At 40.2% G+C, this 13,810-nt stretch overlaps 1 protein-coding gene across 1 annotated transcript; it reads right to left on the bottom strand.

Annotated features, from left to right (window-relative positions):
• Nucleotides 1–5,865: 5,865 nt before the first annotated feature.
• LOC308038029 (C-C chemokine receptor type 5-like) lies at nucleotides 5,866–13,810 on the bottom strand (the record flags this gene model as incomplete). Its single annotated transcript, XM_080340241.1, has 3 exons — nucleotides 13,780–13,810; nucleotides 7,630–7,778; nucleotides 5,866–6,956 (listed from the first exon to the last, which is right to left on the bottom strand). The coding sequence occupies exon 3, from the start codon at nucleotides 6,943–6,945 to the stop codon at nucleotides 5,866–5,868; it is 1,080 nt and encodes a 359-aa protein (XP_080196367.1). The 5' UTR covers nucleotides 6,946–6,956; nucleotides 7,630–7,778; nucleotides 13,780–13,810.

Raw genomic sequence — 13,810 nt, 5'->3', positions numbered from 1 at the left:
TATGTACCACACCCTAAGGTTTCTGTCACGGAGACTAGTAAAGAACAAAATCGACAAAACTTTTTACACGTTTCACAGGTTTGAGGGAGGAGAGTTACAAAAAAAACCAAACTCTGGAAAGAACAAGCATTTTTTTATCTGGATTAACACTACTTCTTCATGTGGTTGTTTACTGGCAGTAAGATTAAGTTTTTTTTCCCTCTATTATTCTGTCATGTAAATCTTGCACATACATAATTGTCCATTGCAGCACATATTAATTACATTATTGTGGTACTATTTTTGTTTTGGCTTTCCCCAAGATGCTGTTACTGAACTAGCTTTGCTCCTTTATGCAGCGAGGAGGAAGAGAATGTTGCTTCCTTCTACCATTTTTTATCCAGACTTCTGATGTATGCTGCCCTGTTTTATATATAAGGGGTTATCATAGTACAATAGATTTTACTTTTGGGCCGTAGCTATGCATTTCACATATTTTCAGCTCTCAGTTATCTCATTTTCACATAGGCCTTTAATTCTCACACTTCGCTGTTTTCAGGTACATTAATAGTACATAAATTCTAGGTCTAGAGGTGCTGTTTGAGCTATCCCAGTTGTGAATTGGAAATACTTCTCTGTATACATGCAAATCCTGGACCTGTGATCAGGCAAGCTGGGAAAGTCAAACACCAAACTTTTACCCAGTGAAAACTATGTCACAGAAAGGATGGACAGAGTCTGTACAATGACAAAGTAGGTGCCAGGACCCAGGAACCAGAAAGTACTTTTGAATGCCAAATGTTAGATGTAGTCTGTAATCGGCCATACTCACGATAGCATCCCTACAAGTTATGTCCAAATGGCTCCTTCACTTTCATCCACTTGGTTTCCATTCCATTCAAGAAGTCTGATCTCAGGATAGGCTGTGTTGTTACTGTCGTATGGTGGGCATCCTACTGGCACAGCCTTGTAGACAGTTCTGAAAGCTGATCGTCACTTGAAGGTTGGTGCAGTTTGGCACATTGGCCTGTGTGTCTCTCAGAATGCTGCCCTCCTCCATCTAGTGTTGTGGCCCCACCTTCCCGGGATCAGTCATTTCAGACTTAAAACACTCAAACCAAGATTGCTCTCACTGTCAGAGGAATTACAAAACTGCTTGTCAGTTATACAAACTTATGCTACATTTATTTTCCCAACCATTTTCTTTTCTGAATGAAGTACAGTCAAGTGTCATCAGAATACGGGTACAAAGTGCCTTCACCCTTTATTTCTAGACGAACATCCTTTGTTTTGGCATGATTGTTATCGATATTCTGAATGCACCAGAATTTACTGTTTTGGTTTGTTTCCTCTGCTAGCTTACTATTTTTTTATCACTGTACTGAGGTGTAATGCTTCTAGGGCCACAGTAACCACAGTAGCCACTAGGAGAAGACCAGTAGGCATCAGCGGTTGAAATCAGCAGCAAAATTAAACTTCAAAATGAGCAGCATCTGCTTGTTTTGCAGTTTAACCTAGTCAGCATCATGTCATTCTCCTGACTCTTCATTGCTTTGTTCTTTATTAACTGGAACAGGATACCATGTAAATTTGTCCTTACGTTCTCTGTATTTATCCCATTTGTAATTTTCACTGGAAGGAGTGATATTTATTTTGTAGCTTCATAACTGACAGTCTCTCTTACTCACCTAAATCTTTTAATGTTCTGCTTATAGCATTTATCTCTGGTCTTCCCATTACTCTGGCTATTAATTTATTAGCCTCTATTAAAGCTAATAAAGTCATTCTCTCAGTTTTTCCCTATTAATCCATTTTCATCTACTCCTCTTCCTTTATAATCCATTTACCTTTATCTTATTTAAAATATCTACACATAAGGTCACAGTTGGGTTAATAAGCAAGGAAGTCTTATGACAGGAACATCCTCATGCACTGGTTACCGGAAGTTTCACTCTTTCTATGTCTGTCCATTTTATACTGTGACGGATGCACTTGAACCCACCTACAACCAAAACAACAGCAGTTTGGTATGGGCTCCAGAGGAGGTAAAGCCCCAAGCTGCAACTGGGCCAAGAACTCCTTTTAGGAAACCCACAAAGAAGCCAAGTGGCACACTGAACAGCAAAAAATTGTGGGTGCAGGGAGTCTCATGCAGACCTTTCCCACTGTCTGCAATTTGCCTATGAGTCAACCACATTATTCTATAAATATGACAGCCTGGGTGAGACTACTTTGAGGTCTCTGTGCTAAATAAGCTGTCTGTATTGTGATGGTTTTACTACTCACAGGTCAGCAGATGAGCCCAATTTAAGTTTCGTATCAGTCATTTAGCTTAAGTAAATGCATACTAAGTATAATGAATCATCTAGAAGTATAAAGCTGTGTGATTTGTAATATACTCTCTACTTCATGTTGCTTAGTAAGCTGGATTTGCTGAAATCTTAAGATGTAAAGCTCTGCTCATATTTACCAAAAGCAACTACAGACTATGGTGAACTGAACACCTGCAAAATAAGGTCTAGTTCACACTTTGCTGGGAAGAATGGAATCAACTGGGGAGAAAATAATCACTTCAAGGCTAACATGAAGACGCTACAGATATCTGCAAAATGGGGCCTGTTTTGCAACTGCTGAGAAGAAAAGGATTTATTCAGACAAAACAGCACCTTCGAGGCTATGGACTATAAACAATATCTACAGCTGAACAAAACAAAGGCCCATCTGAGATGAGTGAAAAAGCTCCAATGAGAAGAAGACCCCAAACTGAAATATTGCTATTGGACTGAGTCATGGTATGAATGGCCTGTATCTAGAAATCTATGTTTTTCTATGCTCAGGTTGGATCAAGGTACCCAGCTTGAGCCAGCCCTCCTACTATTTTACTTCATTGATTTTTTTTCTGTGAATTTTGTTTCCTGAAAGTTTGCTCTGCAAATGATTTACCAGGCCTCATGAAAGCTTTCCTCCAGAGTTCTAAAATACAGACTCTGGAGCGAATGGTTATCGGGGAGAGAAGAGCCTGAAAAGTTTTCTTCTCAAGCAGGTTATTAGGCCTGTGGAGAGAATAGAAGCATTCAGCTTGGTGTATTTCCTCCATGTAGTAAATAATACAGTGAACCTGCCACTGAACTCTTTCAAGTCACACTTTTCTTTGAGAAATCTAAACATTGTTCTGCAGTGAGTAGAACCCTAAATTACTCCCCTGCGACATATGCTTACCACAGACAAATCAATGACAGTGATTATAAACCTGGTGGCTGGTTGTGAGTGCTGCTCAGCACTCACTACTACCATCTATGCACTTTTGCTACACTTCCTTTTGCCCCTTAGGAAGTCTGCCTGACAGTTGGCACGGTTATCTTTCGTTCTCTGGGGCGTTCCTCCCCACATGCTTCTGATCATCTGGCAGTAGCATCTCCTAATAGGAAGGTTGGGCTCCGTCCTGTCCTGTGCATAAACTAAACTGTTTGGTTATGGGGCTGTGCCCCATATTTTTCCATGGCACTTGGGCATTCTTTTCATGAGCACACTGAAAATCCAGTCAATGCACTATCTCTTCAGAAGTTCAGTGGCAAAAGTTTTGAACTTGTAATAATTTCCACTTAGCTGTTCCACATTTATTGTAAAGCAACAATTTACTTATAGTGTTCACAGAGGTCCTGTTTGAATCTTTTTGGTGTTCTGGTGTTGCTTGTACACTCTCAAATGCTTGCTTTCGTTTCCTCAATATCTCAACAGAGTGGCTCAGATGCCTCCCAAGCACTGCAGTGGTTCTTTCTTGTGTTAGCTTCTTCTCTGCTGTAGTTACAATCTTGGTGCACCTTGTTGTTTTCTTAACATGCCTTTCATTCATTCCCTTACCTCTCTGCTGAGGTGACTTGTTTTCTCTTTCTTAGGGACCAGGGATCTTGTTGAACCTTCCCCATGGGCAGCTCCATCCCACTGTGACCAGACTGCTTAAAGTCCTGCTAGCCTAATTTGGAGCAACCTGGCCTGTAGCTGCACCATGCTGGAGCCACATCTGACTCGTTATACTCAAAATCTACCAATAAACCATGTAGAGCCTTGCTTGTCTCAATGCAAAACTACAATGAAGAGCAAAGGATTATCCTGCCTGGGCACGTAACATACCAATAAGCTAATCCTTAGGCAGTGGGTATAGAATTTAGCTTATGCCATAGTGGAGAAATGAGAAAAGTGTGCAGAGGAGAGGAAGAAATGTGGATCGTAGGCTGAAAAAGGAACTGGGACAGTGGAACAGGGAGAATGACATGGTGAAGCAGAAGCATATTTCCATGTTGAACTTTGAATGCTTAAAGTTCCTTACACATGAAACGTATGTAATCAGGCACATGGCTTCACTGGGGTCACTCTATACAGTGCAAGTAGATCTGAAATTAACAGCAGAAAGTCTGTGGAGAATCCCAATATTAATATAGTGCCATATTTTATTGACCTTCTTTTTTATTCCTCAGCCTCTATTGATAACATACACAGCCCTGTTTCTTCTACCTGTCAGATTTCACCCATTTAAAATCTGGGGTCCCAGACTTTTCCCAAAGTTATTATCGTATGCTCTTCTCAGGCTTCCTGGTGAATAAAAGCTGAGCCAGCTACAGTGGCTTCTGGACTGGGAAGACAGTTCTCTGCTTGGTCAGTTTGGCTTCTTTCTCTGGTGTGTGGTATTGTGAGCATTTAGGGCCATGGCTGCATGTTTTTGCCACCTACATTCTGAGAGCTGAGCTGATGCCCTTACAAAGAACACAGGCTACAGGCTATACATTGTTTTTCAGACACAGATTTTAATAATTTCACTATATTTCAATGGAAACAGGAAGAAACGTATTTCCAAAAAGACGAGAATTTAAAATAAAACACAGCAGTAGAAATACCACAGTTACAGCAAGATTTGTATCACATTGAACTAATTTGCACTTTAATATTACAAAGGTGCTTTTGCCTTAGTGCAGTAAAAAAAACAAAACAAAACAAAAAAAACCAAAAAACAACAACAACAACAAAAAAGTAGAAAAGAAAAATATTTCCAAGCAAGAAAGTTTACTCTTAGGATAGTTTTGGGGCCTTTCTTCAGCCTATCTGTGGCCAGGTTATGATAGCTGATAGGATAAAAGCTAAAAACTAATAGAAGCAGTGCCTTGATGTTATAAGGCTAAAGTGAGAAGAATATTTGCACCACCTAGATTAAGGCATCTGATACCTCGGGTTAAATGGCCCCAGTGAGATAAAGGTCAGTCAGCTCTCCTATCAGAGGAGAGTTACTACCTTGACATGTCTCATGTTTATCCTTAAGTTCTTTTTTTTGGAAACATCTTTTATTCATATGGGGAAAATAAGGGCTAAAGGGGAAAAATGAAGAAAACTAAAACCCTTTCCCAGTCAAATGCCTGACCATGTTGCAGAAAGAATATAGTAACTTCCAAAAGATGTTCCATTGATGTTGAATAGATACATCAGTCCTCAAAGATTCCTCCCAGTTTTTGTTTCACAATGCTCACATAAGAGTAAATGGCTCTTGTGAGGTTACATATTACTCCTTAGTCCCTTCAGTAGTGTATTCCCCCAGCTAAATCTCACTAGCATTTGTTCACTGGGTAGAATTTGGATCGAGAAACAGAGTCATACTATTCTGGGCCCCATTCAAATCTTGATGTGACCTAGCTATGGTGTTAACGTTGCCTGGAGAACTCACTGATTCTCTTAGTTTAAGAATGGAAAATGCTGTAACCCCAAGGAACAGTTAACCACAAGAATTGAGGGTCATACAGTTTTCAGTAGTAGTTGACATAAAGATCTTAAATAATGTCAGACAGTCCTTAAGGCAAAGCAAATGATACAACATTTACTAACTAATGTTTTGATGTATTTTTACAGTCCAGTAGAGATGTCATTCTCTGCAGTGGATGGTGTGAATGCGGAACTAACTCTTTCTAATTTTTCATGATAAAGAGCTGGACATCTTTTGCAGAGGTGGGCTGCAACATGCTTTCGGAAAAAGCTATGAAGATACTTCCTGAATTTTTCTCCAACAAATGCATAGATCACAGGATTGATACAACAGTGAATCATTGATATTGTCTCTGTCACTTGGATTGCTTTTGCCAGTTGACCTTTGATTTCACAAGTTGGGACAAAAAGTGAACTTTGAAATGTATGCAAAAAAGAAGAAATATGGAACGGTGTCCAAAAGATGAAGTAAAAAATCATTATCACAAAAATAAGTCTGACTGCCTTCTGTTTTTTCTCATTCTTACATCTCAGTAATGTTTTTAGAATTTGTGAGTAACTGAAAATCATAATGAGCATTGGAACAATAAGTCCCAGAATGTTCATCTTTAAAGTATAGGAGTACTTCCAATTTATTGAGGAATCACTTGGATAATGAGCACTGCAAGTAAAACGTAAATTTTCCTTTTGAGATTTGTGAAATACTATTCCAGGAACAGAAGCACAAATAGCAACAGCCCAAGTGACGACACTGGTGAGGATGCCGTAGGTAACTGTCCTAGCTTTTAAAGCAAACACCGCATGCACTATGGCCAGATACCTGTCTAGGGTCAAGAGGATGATGAAGAAGATCCCACTGTAGAAGCCAAGGAGGTAGATGCCTGAGAGAATTCTACACAGCGCGTCTCCAAAAATCCAGTCGTGAGCAGCATAGTAAGCCCAAAAAGGGAGAGAAAATATAAACAGCAAATCAGAAATTGCCAAATTGAGCAGGTAGATGTCAGTCATACTCTTCAACCTCTTGTATTTCACCAGGATAAGGACAACGAGCATATTGCCTGTGAGGCCAAATATCACCACCAAAGAATACAGCGGTGGCAGAAGATTTGCTGCAAAGTGCTTTTCCTCGGTTCCCATGCATGGCACTGAATCACCGTAGTCGAATTCTGTTGTCAGTGGCCAGTCAGATAAGTCTATGGTATGGTTTTCCATTATGTCCATGGTGTGTTGGTCTGGAAAGGAAGAATGGGATGTTAACCTAGAGGAAACTCCAAGATTGGCAGTGAGGGGAATAAAACAAGGTTATGTCCTCAGCTAGCATGTTTTTGGCTATTGATCACATAAGCATTACTGTGTCAAGGTGTGGAAGAGAATGAAATTGAAGAGTTCCCAGGAAACCTATCATCCTTATGTGAAGTCACATTGCTGAATGTTGGAAGCGTGCTGCTTGTCATTTCCTACGTGTACGCTGTCTGGTGCATTTTTCCTCCTCAGTAGAGCCTGTCAGCTGCCTGACCCAACCAGAATCCAAGGAAATATTAATTTAATCTGAGCAGTGGGTAGTTCAGGGCTGTTTTGCTCAGCAGTGGTTTTCCAAAGGGGAGAGCGAGCCAACAAGACAGCACCAGGAAAGCACAGCGGCTGGCACGCTGAGCGTAGCTGTGTTTTTCCTTGGGACATGGCCACCTTCTCATCATGTCAGCCTGTACTGTAGCCCTGACCCGAGGAGGGCCAGGCATTGGCAAGATGTAAACCAGTACCTGCAAAGATGCTGTGACTTGAGTAAAACACAACTGACTGATGTTTGTTCAGGTTGTTCATGAGTTCCTGGGAACTTTAATGCCTGTGGGAATCAGGTCACTGGAGGTGTAGAAATGTCCTGTGCCCAGCACTAAACATACCCACCTGGCAGATCTGCTGTCCTGTGTGTTGCAGACCTGCAAGTCAGTGGTGGTGGCCTGGGTTAAAATGGCAAATGCTGTGTCCTTTTCAGAATCAGGGTCAGGCAATGGCTGTGGGAATGTGCTGGACTTGGGTAGCCCTGATTTGCAGTCCTGTAGGAGAAACAGATAGGTAAACCCTTGGCAAATGGCATAAAAGATGACAGCTGCTATCAGCACAGCCTATAGCACGTGTATCTGTCGTGGTATCTTCTTGTCAACTAAAAGACATTCTGAGTGCTTGGAGATGTAGGACTTTTTGATTCCTTGTTACAGGAGCTGTTTAACAGTCACGAATCATGAGCTCTAAATGTTAGATTAGCTAAGTGTCTTGGAGGTCTACAAAGGCAAAAGACAGGTATGGCCATTGCTGTGTGTATGTGCTAACGTTTCTTCATGTGTAGTGGTTGTTTCATATCATACTTCCTTCTTTGTTAGTGTTTCCAGTGAGCTCCCAGAGTAAATTAACAAAGTGCAAGAGTTGCCCAAACTCTCTGTCCCTCCAGTTTTGGTTTGGAGACTGCTGGAGGGACTGGGCTTCCCCTGCAAGAAGGAGTCAGAGCCTGGGAGGTAAGTGATGCAGCTGAACTTTGAAAGCTCTGAGGAAAGTTCTGTTATACTGGGAGTAAGTAAAGGCTTTGGAGTTTGATGTCAGCCCCTCCTGTCACCACACCCTCCCCCTTTCCCAAGGCCCTGATAGGACTGTGAGCCAGACGCAGAAGCACAGCGTTGTGTCATTTGTTCTCTGAAAAGTAGAGGAGATCTGTCTTCTCACGGACCCCTGGAGAAAAGGGAAGAATTCCTGTGTGTCCAGAGAGAAGCTGGCAAGGCGATTCTGTGAAGATAGGTGTCAGAGGACCAAGTGTCCTTCGTGGTCACTTAGTGAGGAAGTGAAAGTCAGAGGTTACAAATGTCCTTTGTGGTCACTTAGTGAGGAAGGGAAATGGATGCGTTTGGTGGCCACTCAAATGGAGCTATTCGGTGTCTGGTAAAAGGGCTGCTCTTTCTTTGGGTGTCATTGTTGCTGCTTTTGTCAGGCAGTTCATGACAGATTGGTGACCGTTCATAGCACCATTATAGTTTGGATATCTGCATTTTCCTGGTAATTTGATGTTCTCTTGACAAAGGCAATAGGCTGCTCCCAACACAGATCACTTCAGGTAGTGTGTCTGCCACAACTTCCTTTCTGATCTCTGACCACTTACATAACATACCAATGTTTGCTCCTTTCCTGCTTACAGCTCCATCATGCACTTCTTTCATTGGTGAGATGCACCCTGTGTGATGCCAAACGTCCTTTGCAGAAACCACATTCTCAAAACCACCACTTCATTCTGTCTGCACTTGAGTTCTGCAAGATGTACCTTGTGCTAAAATGTAACTGAAGAAACTTCAGGTCCGCCTTTCTGTCAAAACTTAATTTGATTACTTGGTGGGCCATTCTGACCTGTATCATGTGAAATTTCTGAAGTGTCTTAAGGTTTTGTCAGCTTACTCAGCTGTTTGATATATGGATTATTTCATAATAACTAATTGTAGACCATTCAGGATCTGGAGGACCTTGTTTTAATCTGGATCTTTATCACAGTGGATGCATATGTAATACAAATAATCTTAATGAACAAATTTTATTAAAAGCACAGTGTTAAACCAATTTTCTGTGTGTGTATATGCACAAGTATACCTTCATATATATACACACATGTATATACTCATATATATTTATTTATTGAATTATAGAACCTAGAATCTTAGAATCATTTAGGTTGGAACAACACCCTCAAGATCATTGCATCCAACCATAATTCTGACACTGCCAAGTCTACCACTAAACTATGTCCCTGAGTGCCACATGTACAGGTCTTTGAGACACCTTTAGGGATGGTGACTCCACCACTTCCCTGGACAGCCTGTTCCAGTGCTTGACAACCATTTTGGTGAATAATTTTTCCCTAATATTCATTCTAAACCTCCCCTGTGCACTTAGCCTGGTTGAATCTTCGTATATATACAAAGAAAGGAATGTAATTTTATATATATATACAAAGAAAGGGAGATATATATATACACAAAGAAAATAACATTTTTAAATCTAGTTCAGAACTTATTTTGAGATTCAAATACAACAGAAAATAATTGTGGGAGTAACAGAACTAAAGGTAACTGATTCACTACAGATTGGTCTCCTTTACTGCCCAAATCTTATCTCCTGTGATGACTTGACCCCAGATAGCAGCCGAGGCCCCATCTAGTCACTTACTCACTCACTCCTCCCACAGTGAGATGCGGGGGAGAATCAGAAGGGCAAAAGCAAGATAAACTTGTAGGTTGAGATAAAGACAATTGAATAAACCAAGGACACAGAAAAAACCAAGAGATGATACAAGGACAAATGCTTGCTACCTCTCACCAAGCAGACAGATGGCCAGCTGGTCTCTGAGCAACGCCTACTTTGGAAAAGGTTCGTCCCCTTGGTTTTATTGCTGAGCATAACATTATATGGCACAGAATATCCTTTTTGTCAGTTTGGGTCACCTGTCACAGCTGTGGTCACAAGTATAAAAGTCAGCACCACAGAGGTTGCTGTGAAGAAAATTAAGTCCATCCCAGCCAGGCCCAGTACACTTTCCCACTACCAAAACTGAGCTCCAGCCCTGTGCAATTCATATTGATGCTGCCTAGAAAAACAGCATATATTGTGGTTATTTTGTTTACTGCCTATGGTCTGATGGGAAATCTCTGAGAATTTGAATGGGACAAAAGTCAGATATTCCTCTTCACAATGAGCACAAAATATTAACATGTGTGTTTTGTTTTTTTTTTTCTGAAATGCTTTCTTTCTTATCATTTTCCACAGAAGCAATATTAATCACAAAGAGCTCTAGAAAACTGACCTGGCTAACAAATTATATTGGAAACTACTGTTTGCCTTTTTTTTTTTTTTAATTTATCTTTAACCATTTTTCCAATTTTCATTTTCATGCAGAAAGAAACATCTTGTGTAGAAGCTGTAGCCCTTGACAAGACGTCTGGTTTTTGCTCTAAAATGAGCTAGGCATGAGCCTTCAGAAATGGATGTGTTAGGAAAGCAATCTCCAGATTTCTCTCTGCTCTTGTGCTGTAAGGAAAAATGGGCTTTTCTGAGAGATTCTTATTTGGGATCTTCTGATTATTTGTCTTATTTCCCTCTTATTTTCCTTCCAAAATTACATATGAATATTCAGGACATTTTAATGATTATAATTAATGGGGCTTTCTGTCGTGGTTGAGACGGACAAACGACAGCTTTCTCATTTGCTTTATGGACTACATGCAGCCATCTGTACCCACTGTCTTGGCCACATGCCTGCAGTTTCTACATGCACAGGGTAGTTTTGGTTACCAACAGAAATTCTGGACAATTTCTGCAGAAGCAGGCAATTGTGTCAAACCTAGGGAAGAAATGAAAGAGAAGGAGAATTTTCTCTTTGGTGCCCTCCTTCTCTTCTAATTTACCCTGTGCACTTATCCTGCAGAAGTGTCTAAATATATGTGTGGTTCAATAAGAGGCTACCTTCATTTCCCCTCAGGGGACTAGTTGTGTTCTTAATCTCCAAGAGGTTGTGTACAGTGAAGTGTGACCAAGCCCCAAACCAAATACCTGCACCCTGGGAATGAGTTATAGCAGAGAAAATGGGGTCACAACTTGGATGTGAGAAAACTTCATTTTCTGAAAAATTGCAATGTTGTGAGCCAAAATAAATGTAATTGCATTTCTTTAAGTTTTAACAAAGCTGTGCTTACTGCAACATCGGAGGTTCTTGTAATGAGGGTGTAGCTCTGAATCGTGTCTTTTCAGATTTCTATATTTCAGCAGCTTTGAGAGAAGCCTTGCTAGCTCTTGAGTATTAGTTGTTACCTATAGTGTGCCAGCTTCAGCTATAGAAGTGTCTGGGTGCTGGTGTGACTATCAGGCATTTCCATGTTAGAGTAATACAAGCAAAGAGCCTCCTGAGTTGCTACACTCACATATTCAGGGATGGCAGTTGTCACAGCTCAATGAGTCTGCTGTGCCCTGAAGGGGATTTGGACAAATTTTCCTCATGGAAATCAGAACATTTGGTTACTACAACTTAGAAGAGCATCTCTGCATTAATGGAGGCTCTTATCTCAAAACTGAATGAAGCCCAAAGTTCCCTTTCCTGTTTTAAAGACAAGGTTTCTGTTTTGAAATGTATGGACGAGTATCACAGCACTACTCCTCCTGCCTTCACTCTTCTCCTTTTCAGAAGTGGCAGTGTTTGTCATAAAGAAAAAGAAATTGCTTAATGACTTGTAGTCAGCTTAAAAGTATGTGTAAGAGCATCTAGGGCACTTTATGAAGAGAGAGAAGTACAAGGGAACATAGAGTAAAAATGAAACTTAAATGAAGAAAAATAATACCCCATATCCTGATAGCAAGTGCTGCAAGAAAAGCGTCTGATGTTTTCCTGCTAACAGTTCTATGTCTTTAACTGTGCCTTTGGCTTTCCAGGAGAAGTCTATGGACTGGCAAAATTACAGAGAAGGCTGCGTGCAGACACCAAAGACATCTTGGGGAGCAAGCATAAAAGTATGTACTTTTCTTGAGCTACCAAGAAAGCTGAAGGAAAAGATAGAATTGTAATCTAAATGCTGCATGTAAGACTCTGAGCTGATAGTTTCCCTCAAACAGATATTTTCATGTGATAGTGCCCACAAGATTTCTTTCCAGGATATGACTGGGGAAAGACAGTCCCTTCCCAAATTAAACCTTGCTTTGAAAAACCTCTTCCTCTTTTACAACAGCTGAGCATTAGAAACATCTTATCAGAATTGCTTGCCTCCTAACTGATGAGCTTTTTCATCCCTGCAGAACTTTCAAGGAAAAATATGTTTTGGCCTGGGAAAAAGAGTCTTACTTCTCTGTGAACCCTCAGGATCCAATTGTTTCCATTCCCCACCAAAGCCAGAAAGATGGTCTTGCAAAAACTCTGAGATTTTTTGCAGCTAAATAGAGTCAGTCTCTGTGGTTGCAAGATAGAAGTGGTATGAGGTGTTCTTACCTAAACAAATGTACAGTAAAAGCGTAGCATAAGCACTGAAAATTGCATTCTTAGAAAAAGAAACTTGAGACAGTCCTGTGCTAGTATCTCTGTTATTTTTTTTTTGTTTGTTTGTTTTTGTGTCTCTGCTTAAACTGCTTCAGATAAAACACTGAATTCAGAGTAATTCAAACAACAGTTGCAGTCACAACCATTCTGGAGATGAGTTCGAGAACAAAAAACATGGATAATAATCTGGAGTGTAGATTTCCAACATTTATCATAGGATCGTGTCCATGTCATGTTGGCACTATAAGGGTCTCCATACAGAGAAGTTCAAGCCTGCTTCTCTGACACTGTCAACTGTTCCTGGCAAATGATGGTGCAATTCTCCCCTGAAAGCAAATGTTGCGACAGCTGCACATTTGATATACTACAAAAAAAAATTTAAATTATTAGGCTATTGTAGCCTTTTTGCTAATACCCAAGTGTAAAGTCTCATTTATCCAAGCAGAGGAGCTCACCTCTCCTTGTGTGTAGTACTGATGAATTACACTTGAAAAAGAGGAACATATCCCTTCATAACATATCCCTTCATAACATGACAATTAAACAACACCTTTAACAGATTAAATGCTTGAATAATAATAAAAAAACACGTGATAGAACATTTCCCATCTGCATGTGATAGAGCAAGTTGTGACTTAGATATGGAGAACTTAGATTAAGCATGAAGGATTTCATGTCTGATCAATTATACCCTTAGCAGAATAGATTTTCAAGCTACTGACCTCCTGAAACATTTGAAACAAAGACCCAGTAAGTTTCCAGTACAAAAAATATTATCATTTTATACACCATTTGTCCAGTTCAATACTCTACTCTCACATTTAGACTAATCCTGAGTTGTAAGCTAGTTACAAAACCCAATTGTTCTTAAAGGTACTGTCTCTGCTTGAATGGTAACTCTACTGCGACTGTCTTTAGGCACATATACTTCCCCACTGAGTGAATTTATATCTATATATACACGATTACATGTAAAAAAAAAAAGGAAAAAAAAATCTACTCACTGATTTATCAAGCTTGTTTAGTCTGATCGTG

This window comes from Nesoenas mayeri (genome assembly GCF_963082525.1).
Source record: "Nesoenas mayeri genome assembly, chromosome: 2".
NCBI classification, from domain to species: domain Eukaryota; kingdom Metazoa; phylum Chordata; class Aves; order Columbiformes; family Columbidae; genus Nesoenas; species Nesoenas mayeri.
The sequence above is the reverse complement of the archived record's forward strand: the minus strand, read 5'-3'. Positions and strand labels throughout refer to the sequence as shown.